Source organism: Macrobrachium nipponense, chromosome 41 (genome assembly GCF_015104395.2).
Source record: "Macrobrachium nipponense isolate FS-2020 chromosome 41, ASM1510439v2, whole genome shotgun sequence".
NCBI classification, from domain to species: Eukaryota; Metazoa; Arthropoda; class Malacostraca; order Decapoda; family Palaemonidae; genus Macrobrachium; species Macrobrachium nipponense.
This window is the reverse complement of record NC_061102.1, coordinates 9,098,633-9,119,539: the sequence shown is the minus strand read 5'-3', so window position 1 is coordinate 9,119,539 and position 20,907 is coordinate 9,098,633. Positions and strand designations below refer to the sequence as shown.

Sequence of the window (20,907 nt, the reverse complement as noted above, 5' to 3'; positions counted from 1 at the left end):
GGTTTATCCTTATGTAATTGTTACATAAAAACCAAAATTTATGGTTTAAAATTTACTGAAATTTTATTTTATTTCTAATTGCTTTTTTAGTTAAAAGATCTAATAGATATAAAAGTGAATTGGCTTCATGAGAGAAGCAAATGTTTAAACATAAATGCAAAAACATCCATGCATTTATGTACCACTTGAAACTCTTATTACTGAATGGGGGTCAATCAACACACGCAACATTATTTTACCACGATTTGTCTTTGCCCACGCATCTACGTACTTCGTGTTTCCCGTTTTCTTCCATAGTGATGGCCGAAACATGAATTCACTCATTGAACTTGCACACTATTACCAAAAAAGTTAGAAACTTTTTAACACTATGCTTTACAAAGTTCTGTATAAAAAAACCAGCTGAAATCTTCGTCGATAGACGAGCAAGACTCAACAACACACCTGCACAAACACTTGATCGCATGATCAGGTAACTTGAGGGTACCTCTATTTTGCTGATAGAGACGAGACCAAATCTAAACTAGTTAACAAGACTAATTAAGACAGACAAAATATGAGTTCCATAGCATATATGTAAGGGGAAGGCAACAAAGCCCATAAAAAATGCACATAGTTAACGTGAGACTACGTGACAAAGAAATGTGTACGTACGCCTTATCACATGCTCGGCTGGAAAGCAACTGACCACTTGCGGTAGACTCAGACAAGGCAGACTAGGGCTAACAGGAAATAGTGGATTTCAGTAGAATGAGTACAGTCAGCTGAGGAATGCAAAGCGCAATAGGAATTTCCTATATATGAAGGTGTAGGAAGTATTCACATCGGAACAAACTTTTATTTGGTACCTCCCATGCATTCTAAGATTAAGGAAACGAGGACTTTCTTGGACGTACTTTATTACGAACTAGCTTCTGTACAAAGGTTGAATTGTTTGTATACAATGAATTGATGAGACGAGACCAATAAAACGGATCTCTTTTTTAACCTCCATTTAAACAAGAATGAAGTAGTGAGTTGCATCAAATTATATTGGTTAAATTACCAACACATATATACATATATAAACCTTCATTATTAACATAAATAACTTTTGTGCTCTTGCTGCCCCATCCTGAGACTAAGTTCATCTCTGAAAGAAAAAATAAATAGTTTTTTTTTTTTTTATTAAATAAAGGAAGTTGATTATTGCACCAAAAGAGGTTTTGGAGTACAAATTCTGATTGTGGCTTTAGGAATATCGTGGATTCTGAAAGATGGCACCGAAACGCCAAACTTAAAACTAACCTTCTTCAAATAGTTTCAGTGGTAAAATAAATTAGGACAATTTTCCTAAAAGGAAACATATACAGCTTAATATTAGCATCAAGTACAACCGAAACAAATTATTTGTGAAGGGGACAATCACTGTTGCTAAATGAACAATAATTTCAAGTTTATTTGGATAGCTACATCTCTTCAACTAAGGTGGGAGTGCTTTAGCTTTTCAATTCTGCATCAACGAGAATAAAATAATAGAGTCAATTATCTTTGTAAAGTAAAATTAAAATTTGGAAAGTATTGTTAAGTGAACGGGCAACAAGTATTATCTTATAAATTTCAACAAAACTAAAACAGCTTTGCATTTAGCACTTTAAAAAATTAAATATTGAAGAAAAAATGTAAAAAAATGTTCATCCAAACACATTTGTATTTCACTTAAAAAAAATTAAAAAAATAAAATAAAAGAGGCATGTGATGCCAAACTCAAACACTTGAGACAGATGTTGCTTTGAGACACAGATGAAAAGGTATTTTAAAAAAATTTGTGAATAAGAAACAAAAGACCTACTCATATTAAATTATACACCAAAAGTAATCATAGGGCTTTATCACAATGACTTAATAAAAAAAAAAAGAACATCTAACCACTCTACGACTTAGATTTGAGGCTAACATAAATGCAATGAAAAAGGGAGGACTTTACAACACCTCTTCTTTTTTTTTTATTGATTTGAATATGAACAAAATTCACCTAGTTTTGAAAAAATATATAAAAGATGCATCTGACTTCTAAAAGGAACATTCCGGCAATGTTTATTTTTGGATGGGGAAGGAGCTATGAATGAAATTTATATAAATTATTAAGGAACTTGTCTACTTTCATTAAAGCCACAAAAAGTGTTAATCACAGCATTCTGATACTTTACTTAAAATTTACAAATTTATCTTGTATTCATACTTTGAAAAGAAGATAAAGGCGCCGACAGCGACATTTTGAGGGGACTTTTTCAATACTATAAGTTATTGTATATTATTGCAATGAACAACATAGCAAGTTGAATCTCATGCATCAAAGAATACAGTTTTTGGGGGTGTTTGCGGGTGGAGTTAGGAAGTACTCTATAATAACAAAGATGTATTTTTAAAATATTTTGTATACATATTCATGAATTTCATACAATACCATCAAATTTTTTGGGAGGAATTTTGCCAATTTCTCATATTTTCTTGCCGGATTGTTCCTTAAAAAATAAACAAAATAAATAAATAAAGAGGCAATGGAAAGGTGGTGGATGATTAGGGCCAAATTTCTAAGTCACCAATGAGCGTCAAGAATCACATTTTGTAAAACATATGGCAACCAATGTACAGTGTCATAACTGAGTCTACTCAATATGTAAATTCGCTATATAAAAAAATAGTTCACTAACAAAGAAAACTGTCTGTCGACCTAAAAGAAATATCACTGGCTATTACAACTGAAGAACGTCGATTACAACAGGTCGGTCAAAACTGAAAAGGAAAAGGCCGAAGATGGAAAAGTGGCAACTCTGGCAAACTGAAAAATTTGGCCGATACACAAATACATATACTGTAGTTTCTGATATCCAAGACTGGATGATCACCAGACTTGTATCATTAAAATATCTTATTCATAAAGTATCTAAAAATATTATTCTAATTACATTGAAGACTATATTTCCTTTATTTTCAGATTCAATGCATAGCCTCTAAATCTACTGTAAATAAATATTTGCATTAATCTCTACAATGGCTACTACACAGCACATATGTACACAGTTTATCCCTGCCAAATCATACCCATGAGTAACATAGGGAAAAGGGAAAAGGGTCATCTGCACCAGTGAAAATAGGGCTGCTGTCGCACCAGCCGAGATCACCTATAAATGTTTTGTGAAATATGGAATCACCTGCCTCTTGTAAAAAATAAATTAATAAAATAAATGGCAAACATTCAAATTATTGTCAGCCATGATATTTCTCCATGCTAACATTCCTTGTGACTGTTCATCTGAGGAAGATCAGTGTCCTAAAATCAGTCATGATATTTTACACAGTCCTCTATCCTTTGTAAATTGTAAAATTATAATAATGAGAATAAAGCATTGTCAGTTCTCAATGTACATTATAATCCTATATTCAGTATGCAATGTGTAATACCCCTTCACTAGGAAAAATGTACTGTTTATAGATCAGAATAAAATAAAATCTTACAAAACCTTGGAATTTGACCTAGATCATTCTGACTTACAGGTTTCATACAGTATATGGACAATGTTGCAACAGTAATAATACGACTCATGAAGTTTATAAAAGTAGACCAAAGAAGAGCTTTAGAGTAAGGAATAAATTATCAAAATTTAAAACAAAGCATCGAAATTAATAACATAACCGTCAGTCACTTTGTAAGACCATTCAGCTAGCATTTGTGCGCTTGATATCTCTTGAAGATTTCAATTCACATTTTTCAAAAAAGGTCACTTATATAGCGTCATTGCCACAAAAATCAAATAAGCTTTGATCCCAATTGTTTTGATAACTTAAGGAAATAAAAATAGACTTCTCAAAGGAAGGAAAGCTGGTTTGGTTTAGCTCGTTAAGAAGGGTTTGTGTTCCATTTACTATCTAAAGCTTTTAGAGTTCACATTATTTACATTAAGACTTATTTGTATGTACATACGTAACTGCTTCAGCATTTACATCATATAGTAAGACTCAATGGAAGGTTTATGTAAAATGCCAAATCACATATGCAGTTCATTAATGCCATATATAAAATAAACTACCTGATATTACTAATAACTGTACTTCATCATATCGCAGAAGCATTTCTAGCTGCTCTAAATTGGAAAAAAAGTTTGTGATAACTTGTAAAAAAGATCCACAAAGTATATCTACACTGACACTAACGCTTCAGACAAAAAAAAAATAACTAACACTTATTATTTGTACACACATTCACACTCAAACACTTTGTCTTTGGAATAGGAGAAGGAGAGAGTCCACTTTGACTCTCCTGGGTCCCCGAAAAGTTCATAAGCCAGTGTTCCTGCAGGGTCCCATGGTTACATAAAGTGGTCACGCAGGTGTTTTTAAAGAACAGCATGAATTTCAACTGTTATATCACTAGTACACCATACACAAATATATAAACTGATTTTCTGTTATGATATATAGTATAAAGTGATTTATTTCATTCAGCCTCCAATAAGTTTCTTCAACTCAGTAAAAAGAATTTTTCTATTTATTCTTTGCTTATAAAATACGGTATGGACAAGTATCCTTTTCTACAATGTTAACTTTCTAGTAGTATTTGAGTGAATTTGTTTCATTGTGTTTCCTATTTGGCAAGCCACTCACGGTTACGGGATGAGTCTTTGATTCCCTGCGATTCTAATAGGATATATTCAAGTAGGCGGGAAGAGCTCATTCCACTTGGTTTCAAAAAATGACCGAAGGTTGTGACCAGCTTTTCCAACTGGAGAATCATCCTCATTAAAAGTTTCACAGTTATTAAACATCAATCGGAGATCATCACAATATTCATCCTTTGTTTTATATCTGAAAATAATAAAAATGAGTGAACTTATTAGGAATTATGAATGAAAAAAAGAAAAAACACATTAGTATACAGTAGTAGTATTTCTAAGGAAATAATTGCTATTTAACAAGTATTGTGCTGTATACCTCTGTGTTTACAGGTTCATAACAAACAAACCACTGCCTTTAAAAGCCTAAGTTTGAAGAAGAGGAGACACTGAAAGTAGGAATTACCGACCTCCATCTCTCACTTACTCCCACAGTATGTTTGCTTTTATAGTCTAAACATTAACTCATCACATCCACTTAGAAGTTTTAAACTGAATGACATAAACAAGAAGCTATAGTGTTCATTATAAAATTTTGCCAAAATGAAAGGATTACTACATCAATTTCACATTTCTCATTTGGCAAGAAGAATTTAAATTCTGAGCCGGTTGATTTATTAAAACTTGGCTATTAAAGCAATTCACTTAGGTACTTTCAGCCATTCAATGTTTATGATGAGTGGTTGAACAGTAAGAAGGATCCAGTGCCCCACTGTCCTCACTATATTAGTCTTCTGTCTGCTGAGGACTTTCTGGTTCACTTCTCCAAAAGTGATGATCTCAGGAGGAAGATATACCATTGAAATGGTAAGGATATTTCAGAAATTTTATATGACAATGTAGATGTACATAACCTAATGGGCTACCTATGAGAAGCCAAGATCTTTAACGAAACATAGTTTTAATATACCAAATTTGTAACTAATTTGTATTTTTCATAACTAACAAACCTGAGGTCTTAACATTAGGATTTACTAGCGCCAAGCTGGAAACCGGTAGAATTAAAATTACACTTGTGAGATCCAGGGACTAATGGCATCTATACCAGGTCACGGGGCATGTATACCCAGAATGCCCACGGCTACCTGTGACCCATCAGTTATTTTCCTACCGCCTTTAAGATAAGACGTGTTACTGTCTATCTCATTTAAAGCCGGTTTTTCAGTTTGCCCGTTCTTTATCCATTTCATTTTTTATTTTTCATTCCTTTTCTTTCTCCAAGTGTGATCAGTGTGTGGTAAGAGTGTATACGTGGTATGATGGAGAATTTTGCCTCAACATCGGGATCGTCTACCGCTTCGAAGAGGAGACAAAGGAAATGCCCAGGAGTCAGTGGCTTTCCATGTTCTAGGTTCCTAACTTCGGTGTCGACGGATCCTCATCCAACGTGTAGTAGGTGCAGGGAAAACGTATGTACGGTTACTAATCCGTGTTCTGTTTGTCGCGGTTGGTCGGTGGAACAGTGGAAGAAGTTCTATGGGAAAAGCCAATACAAAAGGAAGGGGGTGACGCCATCTTTGGATGACCAAACCTTACCGGCTTCTTTTGTATCGTTAATGAACCAGGCTGCTCCATATGTTTCTCCACCTGCTTTTGAATTGTCTCATACCCCTTCGGTTTCTCCTAGCGGTTCTGTATCGGAAACGTCAGGAGGGGCCTTGGGTAATTTTATGAATAATTTGCACTCTCCTTTGTTCCCAGCAAGTAGAGGGGGAGATCCGCCATCTTTGTTCCAGGCTCCTGCTACTCAAGCGCATAGGTTAGATGGTACGTGGTCAGCGCTAGGCCTACCAGGCGTACCACCTTGGATGGTCTGCTTGCGCATTATATGACGTCACGGTTCCAGCAGGGTCCGGCAGCGCTGAATGTTTCCTCATCGGGCTTGCAATTTATGGGAATTAATGCCGCGGCTTCACCATCCCACTCAGTATTTACAGCGATGCAGAACGTGGGAGGTAGTTTGGCAGCAAACGTGCGGTTGCCAGCAGAAACCTCTCAGTCTCTCCCTACAAGAGGGATGACGTCACAACATACGTCACACTCTGAGATGGCAGACGTGATGACGTCACAGACCGATTCTCGGCCTTTTTTCGCTGCACCCAGACGCTAATACGCCTTCTGACCCGTCAATGCAAACTGTAATGCAGAAATTACAGGATATAGAGGAGAGAATGAATAGAGACAAAAAGAAAAAGTGTGATTCGCCTTCTTCGTCTTCTTCCTCTAGTTCGGCGTCATCGCTAAAGTCCGATAACGTCACGGCGAGCGCCAGTCAGCGTTGGAGGAGGATTCGGGAGTTCCTGGCGGATCCTCGGGCCAAGAGGAGAAGAATCAATTCTTCCTCTTCTTCGGACCAAGACTGTCATTTCCAAGTCAGCAAGAAGGTCGGAAAAATCAGTGGCTATTAAGCACAAGGTTGGCAGACGAAGCCGTTCGCAAGAGTCCGAACAAGCGAGAGAGGTGACGGCGGCGAGCTAGTGGCCGAGGCGGAGTTGCCAGTTCGGATCGCAAAAAAAACTGCGATACCTCTGGTAAAATCGACGTTGGCGGCGAAAGGTGCAGCAGAGGATGGAATGCAGGTCCCAGTTTTCGCCCGTAAGGCCGTTCAAAATACGTACGAAGGACGATAAGGCTCCTATTAAAAGTACGAAAAATAGAGAGTTGGCAACCTCGGCGGATACGTTCCGTGGAAGGCAGTGTCCGTCTGGATAGAAGGCGAGGCCGGGCTCGCCGACGCTCGAAAACGATGCCAATGCTAATAGAGACGAACTTACCTCTGTCTTAAGGGAGCCTTCATCTTGGAGATCTAGACGAGATTCTCGCTCTAGATCCGTGAGCAGAGAAAGAGTGAGACGTTCTCGTTCCCCTGCTGACTATCTGGGATCGAGCCAACAGCGGCCAGCAAAGATCAAAGAGACCGCGGCCGTAGGAGGCAGGCGGCCGTGGAATTCCGGGCCGTCTGTCAGAAGATAGAGGCGAGACAACATCCCTCGTGACGGAGAGTGGTACACTAGAGCCGGAGGAAGGAGAAAAACCAAGAGTTTCTGGCCTCGTATGCAGAGGTTATTGATTTGATTCGTCAATTCAATAGCCTTTCGGAGAAGACAGAAACACCGGCCAGTATGCTTCCTCCTGGAATTGACATGGCGTTTGGACTAAAGAGGGATACCAAGGTGTCGTATGAATTGCCTTGTTCGAGTCATGCGGAATCGGTCTTGCAACACGTAAACGCAAAGATTGCAGGGAGGGATAATTCCTTAAGATCTAATAGATCATTTAAATTTATTCCCCCTCCAATGATAAAGCAAAGGAAATATATACGACACCGAAGGTCCCTTTGCTGTCTAGACAAATGAACATAATGTTGTAAGGTTAAGGCCTGGATTAACCTTGGATCAGGTTAAAATGGAGTGCCCTTCGATGACGTACCAAGAGGCTGCTACGTTAGAAGCAACAGCTTCTTCTGTCTTTCAGGCTGCGTCCTGGTTAGACCTTTGGTCAACAGCAGTGGCGAAAATTGCATCCTCGGAAGCAACAAGGAAAGTAGTGGATGAACCATTGTTCATTAGATTACTATAGTCAGGGTCCAAGGCGATTGCGTACCTGACAAACGTAAGTGCCAATGTTTGGGCAAATATCCTGCTAATGAGGAGAGATGCAGCATTGGCTAGACTAAGCCGCAATGTGGATTTGGATTCCCTGTTAGCAATGAGGAATGGGGATATCTTGGAATCGCAACTACTGTTGCCAGAGGTCATACTGGAAGAGGCGATAGATAGAAGAAGGATGGACACTAACGATAGGTTGGTGCAACAGGCAGTAGGAAAACGTCTAACAGTCAAACTACTCCTTTGGAGGGAAGAACAACAGCAGATGTCTCGAAAGAAGACAGTGAGACATAGCATCCCTAATAGAGTCACAAGACCCTCTTCCCCAAAGAGGATAACTCATCGGCCCTTTCACAATAGAAACAACAGAGGAAGGGGCAATAGGGGAAGAGGGAGAGGCTCAAGAAGATAGGATGGGCGCCTCCCATCACTCGGCCACACCAGTGGGGGGTTGCCTGGCAAATCACTGGAAGGTGTGGCAGGAACTAGGGGCAGAGCAGTGGGTGGTGGATGTTCTCAGGATCGGGTATTTGATTCCGTTCGAGGTAACCCCGCCCCTGACAGATCAACCATTACCCCACGTCACTTATGCCCACAAATCTCAGAAGGCCACTATTCTGCAGGACGAAGTGAAGAAGATGATGGAAAAAGGAGCTGTGCAACAAGTATGCAGTCCGACAAAAGGCTTCTACAGCAGGATTTTCCTGGTACCCAAAGCCAACGGGGAGTGGAGGACAGTACAGGCGGCCCTCGGTTAGCGGCAGGGGTTCCGTTCCTGCCCACCGACGCCAAGCGATTTTCGACGCTGAGCGATTTTAAAGCCTACGGCCGTCGCACACCTTCTTTCGAAACTCTAGACCAGGGATGTCCAACCTTTTAATTTATGGGCCCGCCATTGCAAAACTTTAAATATTTAACGGGGCCGGCGGCAAAACCCCAGAATATCTGAATTACATTTTAATGAAAAAATTACAGTAATAAAAACAAAAGCCATGGTGAAATCACACTTTATTAACATTGGTAAATATTTGTAATGTTATTTATATGTAGCTATACATAGAAAAAAAACCCATTAATTTAATTAACCAATATTAATTCAATGAAACTTTTGATTTGTCTTCCAGAATTTTAATGAAAAAAATGACATTATAAAACAGAAAACCATGTAATACACTTTATTACAACATTGTAATTATTGTAAGTTTATATGTAGCTATATAGAAAAAAAACATTAAATTTAATTAATATTAATTCAATGACTTTTGATTTTGTCTTCCAGAATTTAATGAAAAATGACAATTTAAAACAAAACCATGTGAATACACTTTATTACAACATTGTAAATATTGTAATGTTTATATGCAGCCTATACATATAAAGAACCCATTAAATTTAATTAAACCAATAGTTAATTCAATGAGACCTTTTGACTTTGTCTTCCAGCCATAATGTTTTCAATATTTGCATCGAAGGATGTATTCTTAATTCTAAGAATGTTTACTAAATGTCTGTCAGTCAACCTATTTCTTTCTGCAGTTTTAAAGTTTTTCATGCTGGAAAAAAACTGCTCGCAAGAGTATGTACTTCCCCACATACATAATAATTTTCTGGATAAATTTATAATTTGATTGAATTCATTGAGGGAATGCAATTTCTTATAAAATAAAGGAAGTGTGTGCTCTCTATGGAAAGTTTTTAAACCTTCCCGACTTTGCAGCTCAATCAGTGCAAGTTGGTACTCAACTGGTACTTTATCATATTTGAAATGAAAATGGATCATTAAATAATTTTAACAATCATCATTTTCAATCTTTTTAAAATCAGAAAACCTAATTTTTACGTTCATAACACACATGTGTTGTCATGATACTTATGAAGAATTGTGTGTCTCTATGTAGGCTACGAGGCAATCATGATTTAATGTTATGTCAATATAGTAAGAAATAATCTAAGAAATTCTAAAAAATAATCTATAATCTAAATGACAATTTTAAAAATGTAAATGAAGTGCAAATAATCTAAATATAGATTTTAAATAATCTAAGTTCGCAGCTCAAGCTAACTGACAATATTATAACTTAATATGCATGCTCAGTTGTAAATTTCATCTTAATCATATTGTCTTTTAATTTTTTTTATTATTTTGTTTATTAAATATAAAGTATTTTAATTAAATTACATGAAGACTCTCTAGCTCACTACATGATAAATTTGCTAAAAACTTTTTTTTTTTTTAATGAGATATCATAGTGGGCCGCATCCAAACACTGAGTGGGCCACAGTGTGGCCCGTGGGCCGCAGGTTGGACATCCCTGCTCTAGACCAGTCAAAGACGCTGTAATCCCACAACGGCGCAATAAGTAAAATTATATTTATGCAGTATAGTACTATAGAATTTACTGTACAGTACATGTGGGTGTCTAAAGTATGTAAAGATATAATAAAGTTTATACAGTGTACAGGTAGCTGTAGTGTTCAGGTTACGATCATTAGTCTTACGATAGTTCGATTTTATGAGAGATCAATTTACGAAGGTCTAACTTTATCTATCTTCGAGTTACATAAGTTCAATAACAGCAAAAGAGAATGATGAAAGTATGGTGTTAACGTTATTAACTCGTTTGCAATTTTGTGAACGTGTACAGCCATGAACAACGAACGAGAAACTACATTTTTTTTTTTTTTTCTAAGTACAACCGAACTGGATAACATCTGTTTGGCTTGTATTTCGATCATCGTACTACAGTGCAACATTACCGTATTTGTTATAAATGGCGTTATGTATAGAATAGAACTGAGATATCTTAATGTAATAACTTTATTCGCTATAGATCAGAGATCAATATAGATTAAAGATCAATCGGGAAATATACCGTTAAATTTAAACCTAGTTATAACTGAAGCTGAGAAAACTGTTCAAGCTGCTAATGACTATTATCGTACATCGGCAACTAGGATAAAACTGCAGTAAACGTCTGCCATCACACACAACTGTAGATGAAATTGGGATAAAATCATTTTAATCAAAACTACTGTGCATGAAAGAACACATTTTACTGTTGGTTTCACGCCGATATAAGATAAATAACGTAAAGTTCGTATTACGATGATATAAAGGATTACGTATTGCGAACGGAATCACGTAATTTTTTACGCAATAAACATGCCGCCAACGTAATCTGTTAACGAAAAAAAAATAGTAGTTCACATCACAACGAGACATATTCAATTAATATTTCCACCTAAAAACACGCTGTATATGGAAAAATAACTTTGTCTCATATAAGTCAAGTATATAGATATTCGTTTATGCTAACTAGAAGCAAGAGCATTCGCTCAGAATTGCGTTATGTGGTGAAACCACACTTATTCATCAGCTGATTTCAAACCACAACATTGGCCGCTCCGCGGAATACGGGCTTAAGTTTGCCGTAGTATTTTAAAATACAATAATATGAGAATACATACAATATTCTTGGATACAGTGAAATAATGTATAACTTTTTAAAGGATTTATGGAAAAGATGCATAATTAATAAAATAACACAATGCATTTTTCGGAACTGGCGGACAAGAACGAACATGAAAAACCATCCCCTTACAACGTGGAGCGTAGTTACATAGTTACAAAGGCTGCCTTAATTTGTATCTTATTTTCTGTACAAAAATGAAAATACCTTTACGCAATATATTTTCATACACATTTTCTACACATTTTAAACATAAAAGCATAAACATTTGAAAAATCGACACATCGATCGCTAAATTTGCACTTTTTTTTTTTTTTTTAACTCAATATTTTCGGAAGAGCGGCAGACAGCGGCATACAAGAACGAACTTGAAAAAACATCGTAGTCGATAACTTGAAGGGGAGTTTCTTTTTATCATATTTCTGCACAGAAATAAAAATACCCTATTCGTAGTACATTTTCATACACATTTTAAACATAAAAGCATAAACATTTATCAAATCGACACATCGATCGCTAATTTGCACTTTTTTTAAATCGCTATTTTCGGTAGAGCGGCAGGGCGGCGGCTTTACAAAAGAATAAAGAAACATGAAAAAAACATCGTATTGATAACGTGAAGGGCAATTCAAAAAAGCTGCCATTGTATCATATTTCTGTACAGAAATAAAAATGCCTTTTCACGTAATACATTTTCATACACAATTTTATTTTAAACAAAAGCATGAACATTTATGAATCGACACATCGTAGTCGATAACTTGAAGGGGAGTTTCAAAAGCTGCCTTTTTATCATATTTCTGCACAGAAATAAAAATACCCAAATTCGTAGTACATTTTCATACACATTTTAAACATAAAAGCATAAACATTTATAAAATCGAACACATCGATCGCTAATTTGCACTTTTTTTTTTTTTTTTTTTTAAATCGATATTTTCGGAAGAGCGGCAGGCGGCGGCTTACAAGAAAGAACATGAAAAACATCGTATTTGATAACGTGAAGGGCAGTTTTCAAAAGCTGCTTTGTATCATATTTTCTGTACAGAAATAAAAATGCCTTTCACGTTATACATTTTCATACACATTTTAAACAAAAGCATGAACATTTATGAATCGACACATCCATAGCTAAATTCTCGATATTTTCGGCATAGAACAGCGTCAGAGGCATCTATTCTACCCTAATACCTACGTAATAACTGTCCATAAAATTTGTTAATATAATTTGCATAACTTTTATGGTCTGAACGGCATTTCTACATATGTATGAACTCGTTAGACAACGGCGCTAGCGGCGCTGTTAACTGAAATTTGTGCCGTAAAGATACCTTTAAAATGCCTTATTTTTTTAATGAATATTTTTGACGACCGCCGTAAAACCGATTCGCCGTTGAGTGATTGCGCCGTTAACCGCGGGCCGCCTGTAATAGACCTGTCAACGCTGAATCTGTTTATAAGGAAAACCAGTTTCAAGATGGAAACTCCGAAAACGGTTCTACAAGCAGTCAGAATCGGAGACTTTATGCTGACAGTCGATCTAAAGGACGCATACTTTCAGATACCAGTCCATCAGTCTTCAAGGAAATTTCTCCGCTTCAGTCTTGCAGGGAAAGCTTTCGAATTCAAGGTCCTGTGCTTCGGATTGACAACGTCTCCTCAAGTTTTTACAAGAGTGTTCACCCTCGTGTCGGCGTGGGCGCATGCTCAGGGGATCAGGCTAATAAGATATCTGGACGATTGGCTGGTGATAGCAAAGTCCAGGGAGAAATTACTCAGGGACAGGGCGGCCCTCCTGCAGCTTTGTCACAGCCTAGGTATTGTGGTGAATCAGCAGAAGTCGCAGCTGGATCCAAGTCAACGTTTGGAATATCTGGGAATGGTGATAGACACAACACAAGCCAAAGTATTCCCGACAGACCAAAGAGTAGAGAAATGCAAACAAGTGGTGAATGCCTTTCTGGGAAAGCAGGACACAGCCAGCAAGACAGTGGCAGGTGGTGCTGGGAATCCTAACCTCCCTGGAGAAGCTAGTACCACAAGGAAGGCTACACCTTCGGTCCCTACAATGGAGGATGAAGGAGTTTTGGTCACCAACAGTAGATCACCCGTACGAGCAATTCCCCTTGTCGGCAGAAGTGAGGAAAGACTTGCTGTGGTGGTGGACGACGACAATCTGACAGTGGGTGTCCCCCTTCAACAATCCTCCCCAGACCTCTTGCTGTTCATCGGATGCGTCACTAGAAGGCTGGGGAGCCCATATGGAGGAGTTGATGGTGTCAGCAAAATGGAGTTGCAAGGACAGAGAACTCCATATAAACGTGCTGGAGTTGAAAGAAAGCAGCTTTCCTGGCTCTACAAGAATTCAGGGAGAGAGTAAAGGGACACTCAGTGGTATTGATGTCAGACAACACCACAGTAGTAGCTTATATAAACAAGCAAGGAGGCCTAGTTTCTCGGCAGTTACATGTGATGACAGTTCAACTTCACCAGTGGGCTATAGAGAACCTGGTAGACATCAAGGCCAGGTATATTCCGGGAAAAAGAAACATAGTGGCCGACAAGTTGAGCCGCAGGGATCAAGATTCTGGGAACGGAGTGTGGCCCCATACACCAACAGGTAGTGGACAGGATGCTCATGTTGTGGGAAGGACCGATCATAGACCTATTCGCAACCAGGTACAACAAAAAGTTGGAAGTGTATTGTTCAGTAGTCCCGGACGCAGAGGCAGTAGCAGAAGATGCGCTACAACACCCCTGGGACAATCGGGACGTGTACGCATTTCCTCCATTTTGTCTAATCCGTCAGGTTCTGAACAGGGTAATGCGGTCTCAGAACCTCAAGATGACCCTGGTAGCCCCGTTATGGCCGAAAGCAGAGTGGTTTCCAGACCTACTGGAACTCCTAGTAGATGTGCCAAGAGAGTTACCTCCATGGAGCAACCTTCTGTGTCAGCCTCACGTGGAGAGGTACCACCAGTCGGTGAAGTCCCTATCGCTTCACGGGTGGAGACTGTCAAGTATCTCCTCCGAGAGCGAGGGTTTTCGCAGAAAGCAGCAACTCAGATGGCAGGTAATATCAGAAAATCATCTGCGACAGTATACCAAGGAAAGTGGTCAGCATACTGTGATTGGTGTCGTAGAGGGAACATGTCTCCACTCGGTACCACTATTCAGCAGTTAGCAGACTTTCTGATATATCTCAGAACAGAAAAACATATGTCTGTATCTGCAGTGAAGGGGTACAGGGCTGCTCTAGCCTCAGTCTTACGAATGAAAGGAGAGGACATATCGTCTTCATGGGAGTTGGCCATGCTGATGAGGAGCTTTGAACAGTCATGCCCACCAAAGGAGCTAAAAGCCCCAGATTGGGATCTGACCAAGGTACTGAGTAGTCTGACAAAACCCCCCTACGAACCACTAAGGCAGTCCACGGGATAGGAGCCTGACCCTGAAGAATTCATTATAGTATAGGCACCCTTGCAGTTGAATCCAGTATGTCCTCTCTTATCGTGATGATGTAGACGAAGCCTTCAGACTTTAGTTCCAGGAGTACATGAAATCACTGATTTTGGCATTGATTGCTAACAGCTAATGCCTCTCTCCCTTCATTCATGAGATAGGCAAGAGGAACTGACACCTCAGAGAAGGAAATATTCTACCTCATTGAATAAAGTCACGATAGAGACTATAATTTGTTAAATAAATTGACTGTTGCACAAAGCACAAAAAGCTATTTATGGTATAAAACAATTTGGTTTATGTGACAAACATCTTTTAGTGCTCTTACTGGGAGTACGGCACCAAAATATGTTGAAAACAATGACTACCTTAAGCAATAGTTTGTAAATTTACAAGACATGAAATTAACCTGGAAAATACAGCTTGAAAAATCTGTAAATATGATTTGATTTGTATATTCAATTTTTTTGAAGCGATTCAGTTGTTCATGTGAGAATATTTCTCTGACATCTGAAGTATAAAAGAAGGGCTTCCAAGAGAAAGACATTCAATGCAGTTACTTTTATTGCTGCACTGATGAGTTGTTTTTGTAGAGAAGCTGGTGATATATGTACTTTGTCACTGCCTTATCCTGATCACTATCCAAACAAATAGTACTTCACCTAGTAATTTACAAAGGAAAACTAACTTTTGTTGTGCATGGCCAGAATACATTAGTAGTCAAGTACAGCAATGTGCAATTTCTATAATTTTTATATAAAGTTTTTACTTACACATTGTCTTCAAGCTTCTTCTTGATGACAGAGAGATCCATTGGTTTTTTTATAATTTTCTTGTATGTAGGGAACTGACGAGTGTTGACAGGTAGCAGAAAAGGCCATGCATCTTCGTGAACCTCAAGTTCAGAGACTATATTCTTGCATGTGATCAAGTCCTTCTGATCTTTCTGTGAAATAAAAGACCAATGAATCAGTCCAGTCATGTTTCAAAAATTTCATGTTTCAAAAATTTTGCATTTAAACGAGAAAATTTGCAGAGTCCTACATAATACTGTTCTTCTACAAACTAAATTCTTCTTGTCTACAAATCTGTACACAAAGTCCATCAGCTATACAAGAATTGATTGGATAAATATTTGTGTTGCTATTGTATATGGAATAGTACAAAATAAATCACTATCCTATACATGAGTTACTGATAAATCAATCCTGGTATCAATATAAAAAAAAATCATCAATTGTACATCTCTGACTTACACCTTGGCATGTGATTTGGCTCTTAAAAAGTCTGTCTGCTAATAATGTAAGACTGAAAATATGTACTGTAGCTTGGAAGTCTTCCTGAAATCAATGTATATAGCTGAAGGGGGTCATCTGCCTCTACCACTACTTGGAAAATTTGAAACCCTGAGAATTAAACTGAAACCCTGAGAATTAAACTGAAGATAAAAGCTAATTAATGCTGGCTAAATGAATCTCTTGTGATATTATATGCAAGTCAACAGTGTAATCTAAATTCCTATTGTCTTAACTGCACTCATCTAAACTCTTAGTGTGGTAATAGTAGTCAAAATGGCAAATTTTAAATCAATTTGTATTTTTCATAACTAACAAACCTTCGGTCTAATTGTAAGGATAAATTTTCTGGCATTAGTGAGAGTCCGGTTAAAAATAACACAAGGAATTGGTGGCAACAAGCGTCAGCCAATAGGGGAGTAGAAGGAAGCTACGCGACCTACTTTACCTCTACTACGCATCATCAATTCAGTTTCCTTCTAGCCAGTCAAAATTGTTTTTAAGCAAAACTCTAAGCAATATCTCTCCCTGATGCAGTATTTTTGTTGACCTTTCTTTAACGTAGAACAGTATTGTACTTAAGGTAACAATTTAGTGTTACACATATATTTTGCAGTCTGCATAAGTGCAAGAGTGTATGTATGTGTATGCACTGTGTTACGATAAAGTAAGTACTTACTGCATATCTGCTTGCCTATCTATCTCTTTCCCCCTCTATTAAGGTGCGTCCACACAGTCGAACAATGTCTGACGGACAAACATTGTTACCATATCATAGGCGTAGCAGGATGAAGTCATAAGCGTTGTAACGATGGACGTAGATCTGGCAACGAACAGTGGTACCAGATGAAGTTGTATACCAATGTTTTTACTCTGCTCACAAAGCAGACCGTGTGGACGCACCTTTAGAATGAAGCAAATTTAGTCTGGCTACACCACAAATTTATTCTGGCTACACCAGACACCTGCCCTCATTACCTGAAACACCAAGCAGGAAGGGAGGCCAAAAGGCAAGGGTGTTCCTAGATACCAAATTCTTGTATCTGCTTCTGTTAATGAAGTCTCCTATGTACTTCATCTCAAGAAATGGGTCCTTTTCAGATAGTACTGGACTTCTCCCAAATGGCCGTGGGCTTCCCTTCTTCCTACAAAGAGAAAGGAAGTCTGAGGACACGGGGAAGGAAGACAATGAACTGGAAGATCAACAATGACAAGGGGGATGAACAATACGAATACTTCTTCTTTTTCCCAACTTGTCTGACTTCTTAGTCATCTTGCACACTGAATAGAAGATTTACATTCTCTTCCTCTAAAAGTTGTTCAGTATGTATATGGGTCTACACATAAGGGAGACACGAGATGACTTTATGGTTACCCACAACCCCCATACCAGCATTGATCTTGCTTATTTTCCGTAACTGTGAAAAACAAGCCTGATAGACACAGCAAACAAGGAAAAACGTACACAAACAATGCACAAGGCAAGGAACAAGGTTAAAAGGATAATGGTAGCAAGCTATTCACCCATAATTCAATGAGCACACAAAGAAGAGAATGCAAAAGCATCCTCTCTTGTTGATGGACGGAGAAAAATAAAGTGGAGAGTGTGAGGCAATTAAGGTGTCGCTCATCCTTCTCCCCTTCCTCACCTCCTCTGGTTAATGACCTTGTCACCATGATTCAAAAGCTGTTCTAGCTCGCTGAAGGATGCTCCATAAGAGAAAGTACCTAATGGTAGTATTCCCTTAGGAACAAACAATTCTCAATACAAACCCATTAATCACACCATATGCATGTAGCCCCCTCTCTCTCCCTGAATTTTCTGGACACTAGAAGAATGAGTAAACCTGGTATCGTGTGTAGGTCTGGGCAAGCACAGAGGGGTTCTCTCAATCTTGAATGGTAAGAGTTGTTGTAACTGGGGTTCATTTTCATGGAAGTAAGGCAATCAATGATTAATGGGTTTGTACTTAAGAGCATTTGTTATCAAAACCTATTTCAAGTTCCAAACCCAAGAGTTTAGTCAAATTTTAAGAACAAATCTATAAAGAACTTGAGATGGTAGAATTTTCAGTAGAAACCAAACACCACAGCATAATTTATGGCTGTTCAGCTGAGATGCAGGTTTATTTTTACTTTCATAATGCTCCTGCCATCTGCAGGTATCTGGAACTAAATTTCCCAATTCTGCATACAACATTAAAGGGTATTACAGAATTAAAGCACATTAGAATGAAGTTTTAGCTTTACATTTTGATAAGACGTTTCAGTTTCAGGTCAACAGGAGTAACATACTTGGAAAAACCAGCTATCTGCAACTATGTTGGTCAGGTTGGTTTTGGATATAAGAAAATCTTCTAACAATGACAATATTTGCTACAAGTATCCATAGGCTTCAGCCTTGATGGTTAAGTAACAGTACTGCACACATGAAAAGTAAGTGAGGTGACTGGTGGGTAGCTGCGGCTATAAAGTAGCACAAGCACTGTGCCTTTACTGATCTACTTATAAGAAAAAACAATGCAGTTTTCAGGGACATATTAAGACCCTGAATATGGGCATCTATGGGTGAAGTCATGATAAAATTAGTGTTATGAGCAGTGAAAGATTCGGATCTATTACTAAATGGCATATCAGGCATACATGTCTCCTCTTATCTCATGACAGCAGAGGTTATAAAAAATTTGGAGATTCTTTTCAATCTACAAGGTTGGGGACTAGGGACCATTTGTAGAATGCAGCAGTTATTTACTTTAAAATAAAGGGAAAAACGGTAGCTCCCAAGATTGCATTACTAAAACAGGTTAAATGTAACATGGTAAGTAAACTGTTAAGTATAAATGACATGGCAGGTAAAAGACCTTTAAAAGTAAGTACAAGAGGTATTTTGAGTCATGTACCTCAAAATGACAAAAAAAAAAAACAATACATCGTTTGGACAAAAAGAAATTAATCTACACTTCAAAAGTGGTGCTTCCATAGACAGTCAATGAATCCTACTATCTATGTTTATAATGTCAATGTTATTCCTCAATGGCTTAAGACTTGAGACTAAGATCTATATCATGATAGGGCCTGAACTGATGGGTATTTGGCCCTCAGAATCATGAAATCGGCTACAACAGGAAAGAGGTTGTGAATTTAGGTACCTCTTGTATGATACTAATTACACAAGGGTGCTACTTGCTCTGACAAATGTTTCCAGGTGTAGTGATCCCTGCTGCAACCAGTGTTGCCAAATGTCCAAAGTGTGTGAGTTCAGCAAGTCCAGCCTCTGATCCCCTACAACAATAGACAAAAGCATACAACTCCATATCATTTTCTTTTTCATTTAAAATCTACCATTTGGCTTATATTTTACTGAATCGTTCTACAATTTTCTTATTCTTTTTAACAATTCCCTTCAAATTAAATCCCCCCTTCTACTAAACTCATTCCTCGTACTTATGCCCTTCCTTTAAAATAATGGAGACATCTTAAAATTTTTCTTTATCCATATCTTCAGAACAAGTTACTTCCCTCCTTTGATTGGTATGTTCTTGCATAGACACAAACCTTAAATTTACATACATACAAGACTTAAAAATCTGTATTTCATTGACAAAACCACATTTTTCAATACAAACTTAATAATTATGACAGGCCTGTTTCCATCACGAAATATACCAGTGAACCAACCTAATCTTTCCAAGAAGAATGCTTCCATTTACCCTAGATGCAACGTCACCTCTTCTCTGCATAATTCCTTACGTAATGTCCAAGAGGCTAGCAGAATAAACATGGGATAGGAAGGATAAAATAGCATCCATATGATTAATGAGGAGAACAAAGTATCCACACGATTAATGTTTATATTGACAACTGTGTTTTTGTCTCTGTGAACATTAGATGCCAAATTCAGCAATTAGGTGGGAGCCAGCCCTCAACCAAACCAAGGATAATGAGAGGTGGTAATTATCACATTGAAAGCTGATCCTTCTGGTGGCATTCCCTCTCAGCAAGAGAGACAAGTCTGGGGACCTAACCACTGGTTCTTGGCACTCAGAACAGTTTTGTACTTGGCCAAAGCAAAAAGGGACCATAGGGTTGAGTACTCATCACCTGCAGGTGGGAGTTGGTCCAATGAAAAAATATCCTAAATGTTCATGGGAAACATTTATGTAGAACAAGGAGAAAATGGAGTGACATCTCCATGTTCCAGTTTGTAAAATAGCTGGTAGTTCCAAATGATACTTGAATGCCATAAAACAGGATATGGTTCTAACATTGTGTGATTTTACCATTTGTGATAAATCCTCTCCCAACACATCAGCTTAGCAGCACAATGAGAAAGATTGCTTTCACCATAATAGAAGTGTTGAGTGTAGCAGCATTGCTTTTACTATTAAACAAACTGAACTTGCTTCTCATTAAAAAGGTT

General features: G+C 37.9%; 1 protein-coding gene across 11 annotated transcripts in view; it reads right to left on the bottom strand.

Annotated features, from left to right (window-relative positions):
* Positions 1-882: 882 nt before the first annotated feature.
* LOC135212488 (bromodomain adjacent to zinc finger domain protein 2B-like) overlaps positions 883-20,907 on the bottom strand; it is a 99,017-nt gene continuing 78,992 nt past the window's right edge. For 10 of the 11 annotated variants that reach the window (XM_064245965.1, XM_064245971.1, XM_064245974.1 and 7 more), the window contains 2 exons: positions 15,966-16,138; positions 883-4,845 (listed from right to left, as the gene is read on the bottom strand). In XM_064245965.1, coding sequence (XP_064102035.1) covers positions 4,692-4,845; positions 15,966-16,138 — 327 coding nt within the window. In that variant the 3' untranslated portion in view covers positions 883-4,691. Of the gene's footprint in view, positions 4,846-15,965; positions 16,139-16,166; positions 19,770-20,907 lie in introns of those variants that run through there. The other variant, XM_064245976.1, reaches the window with a different exon arrangement.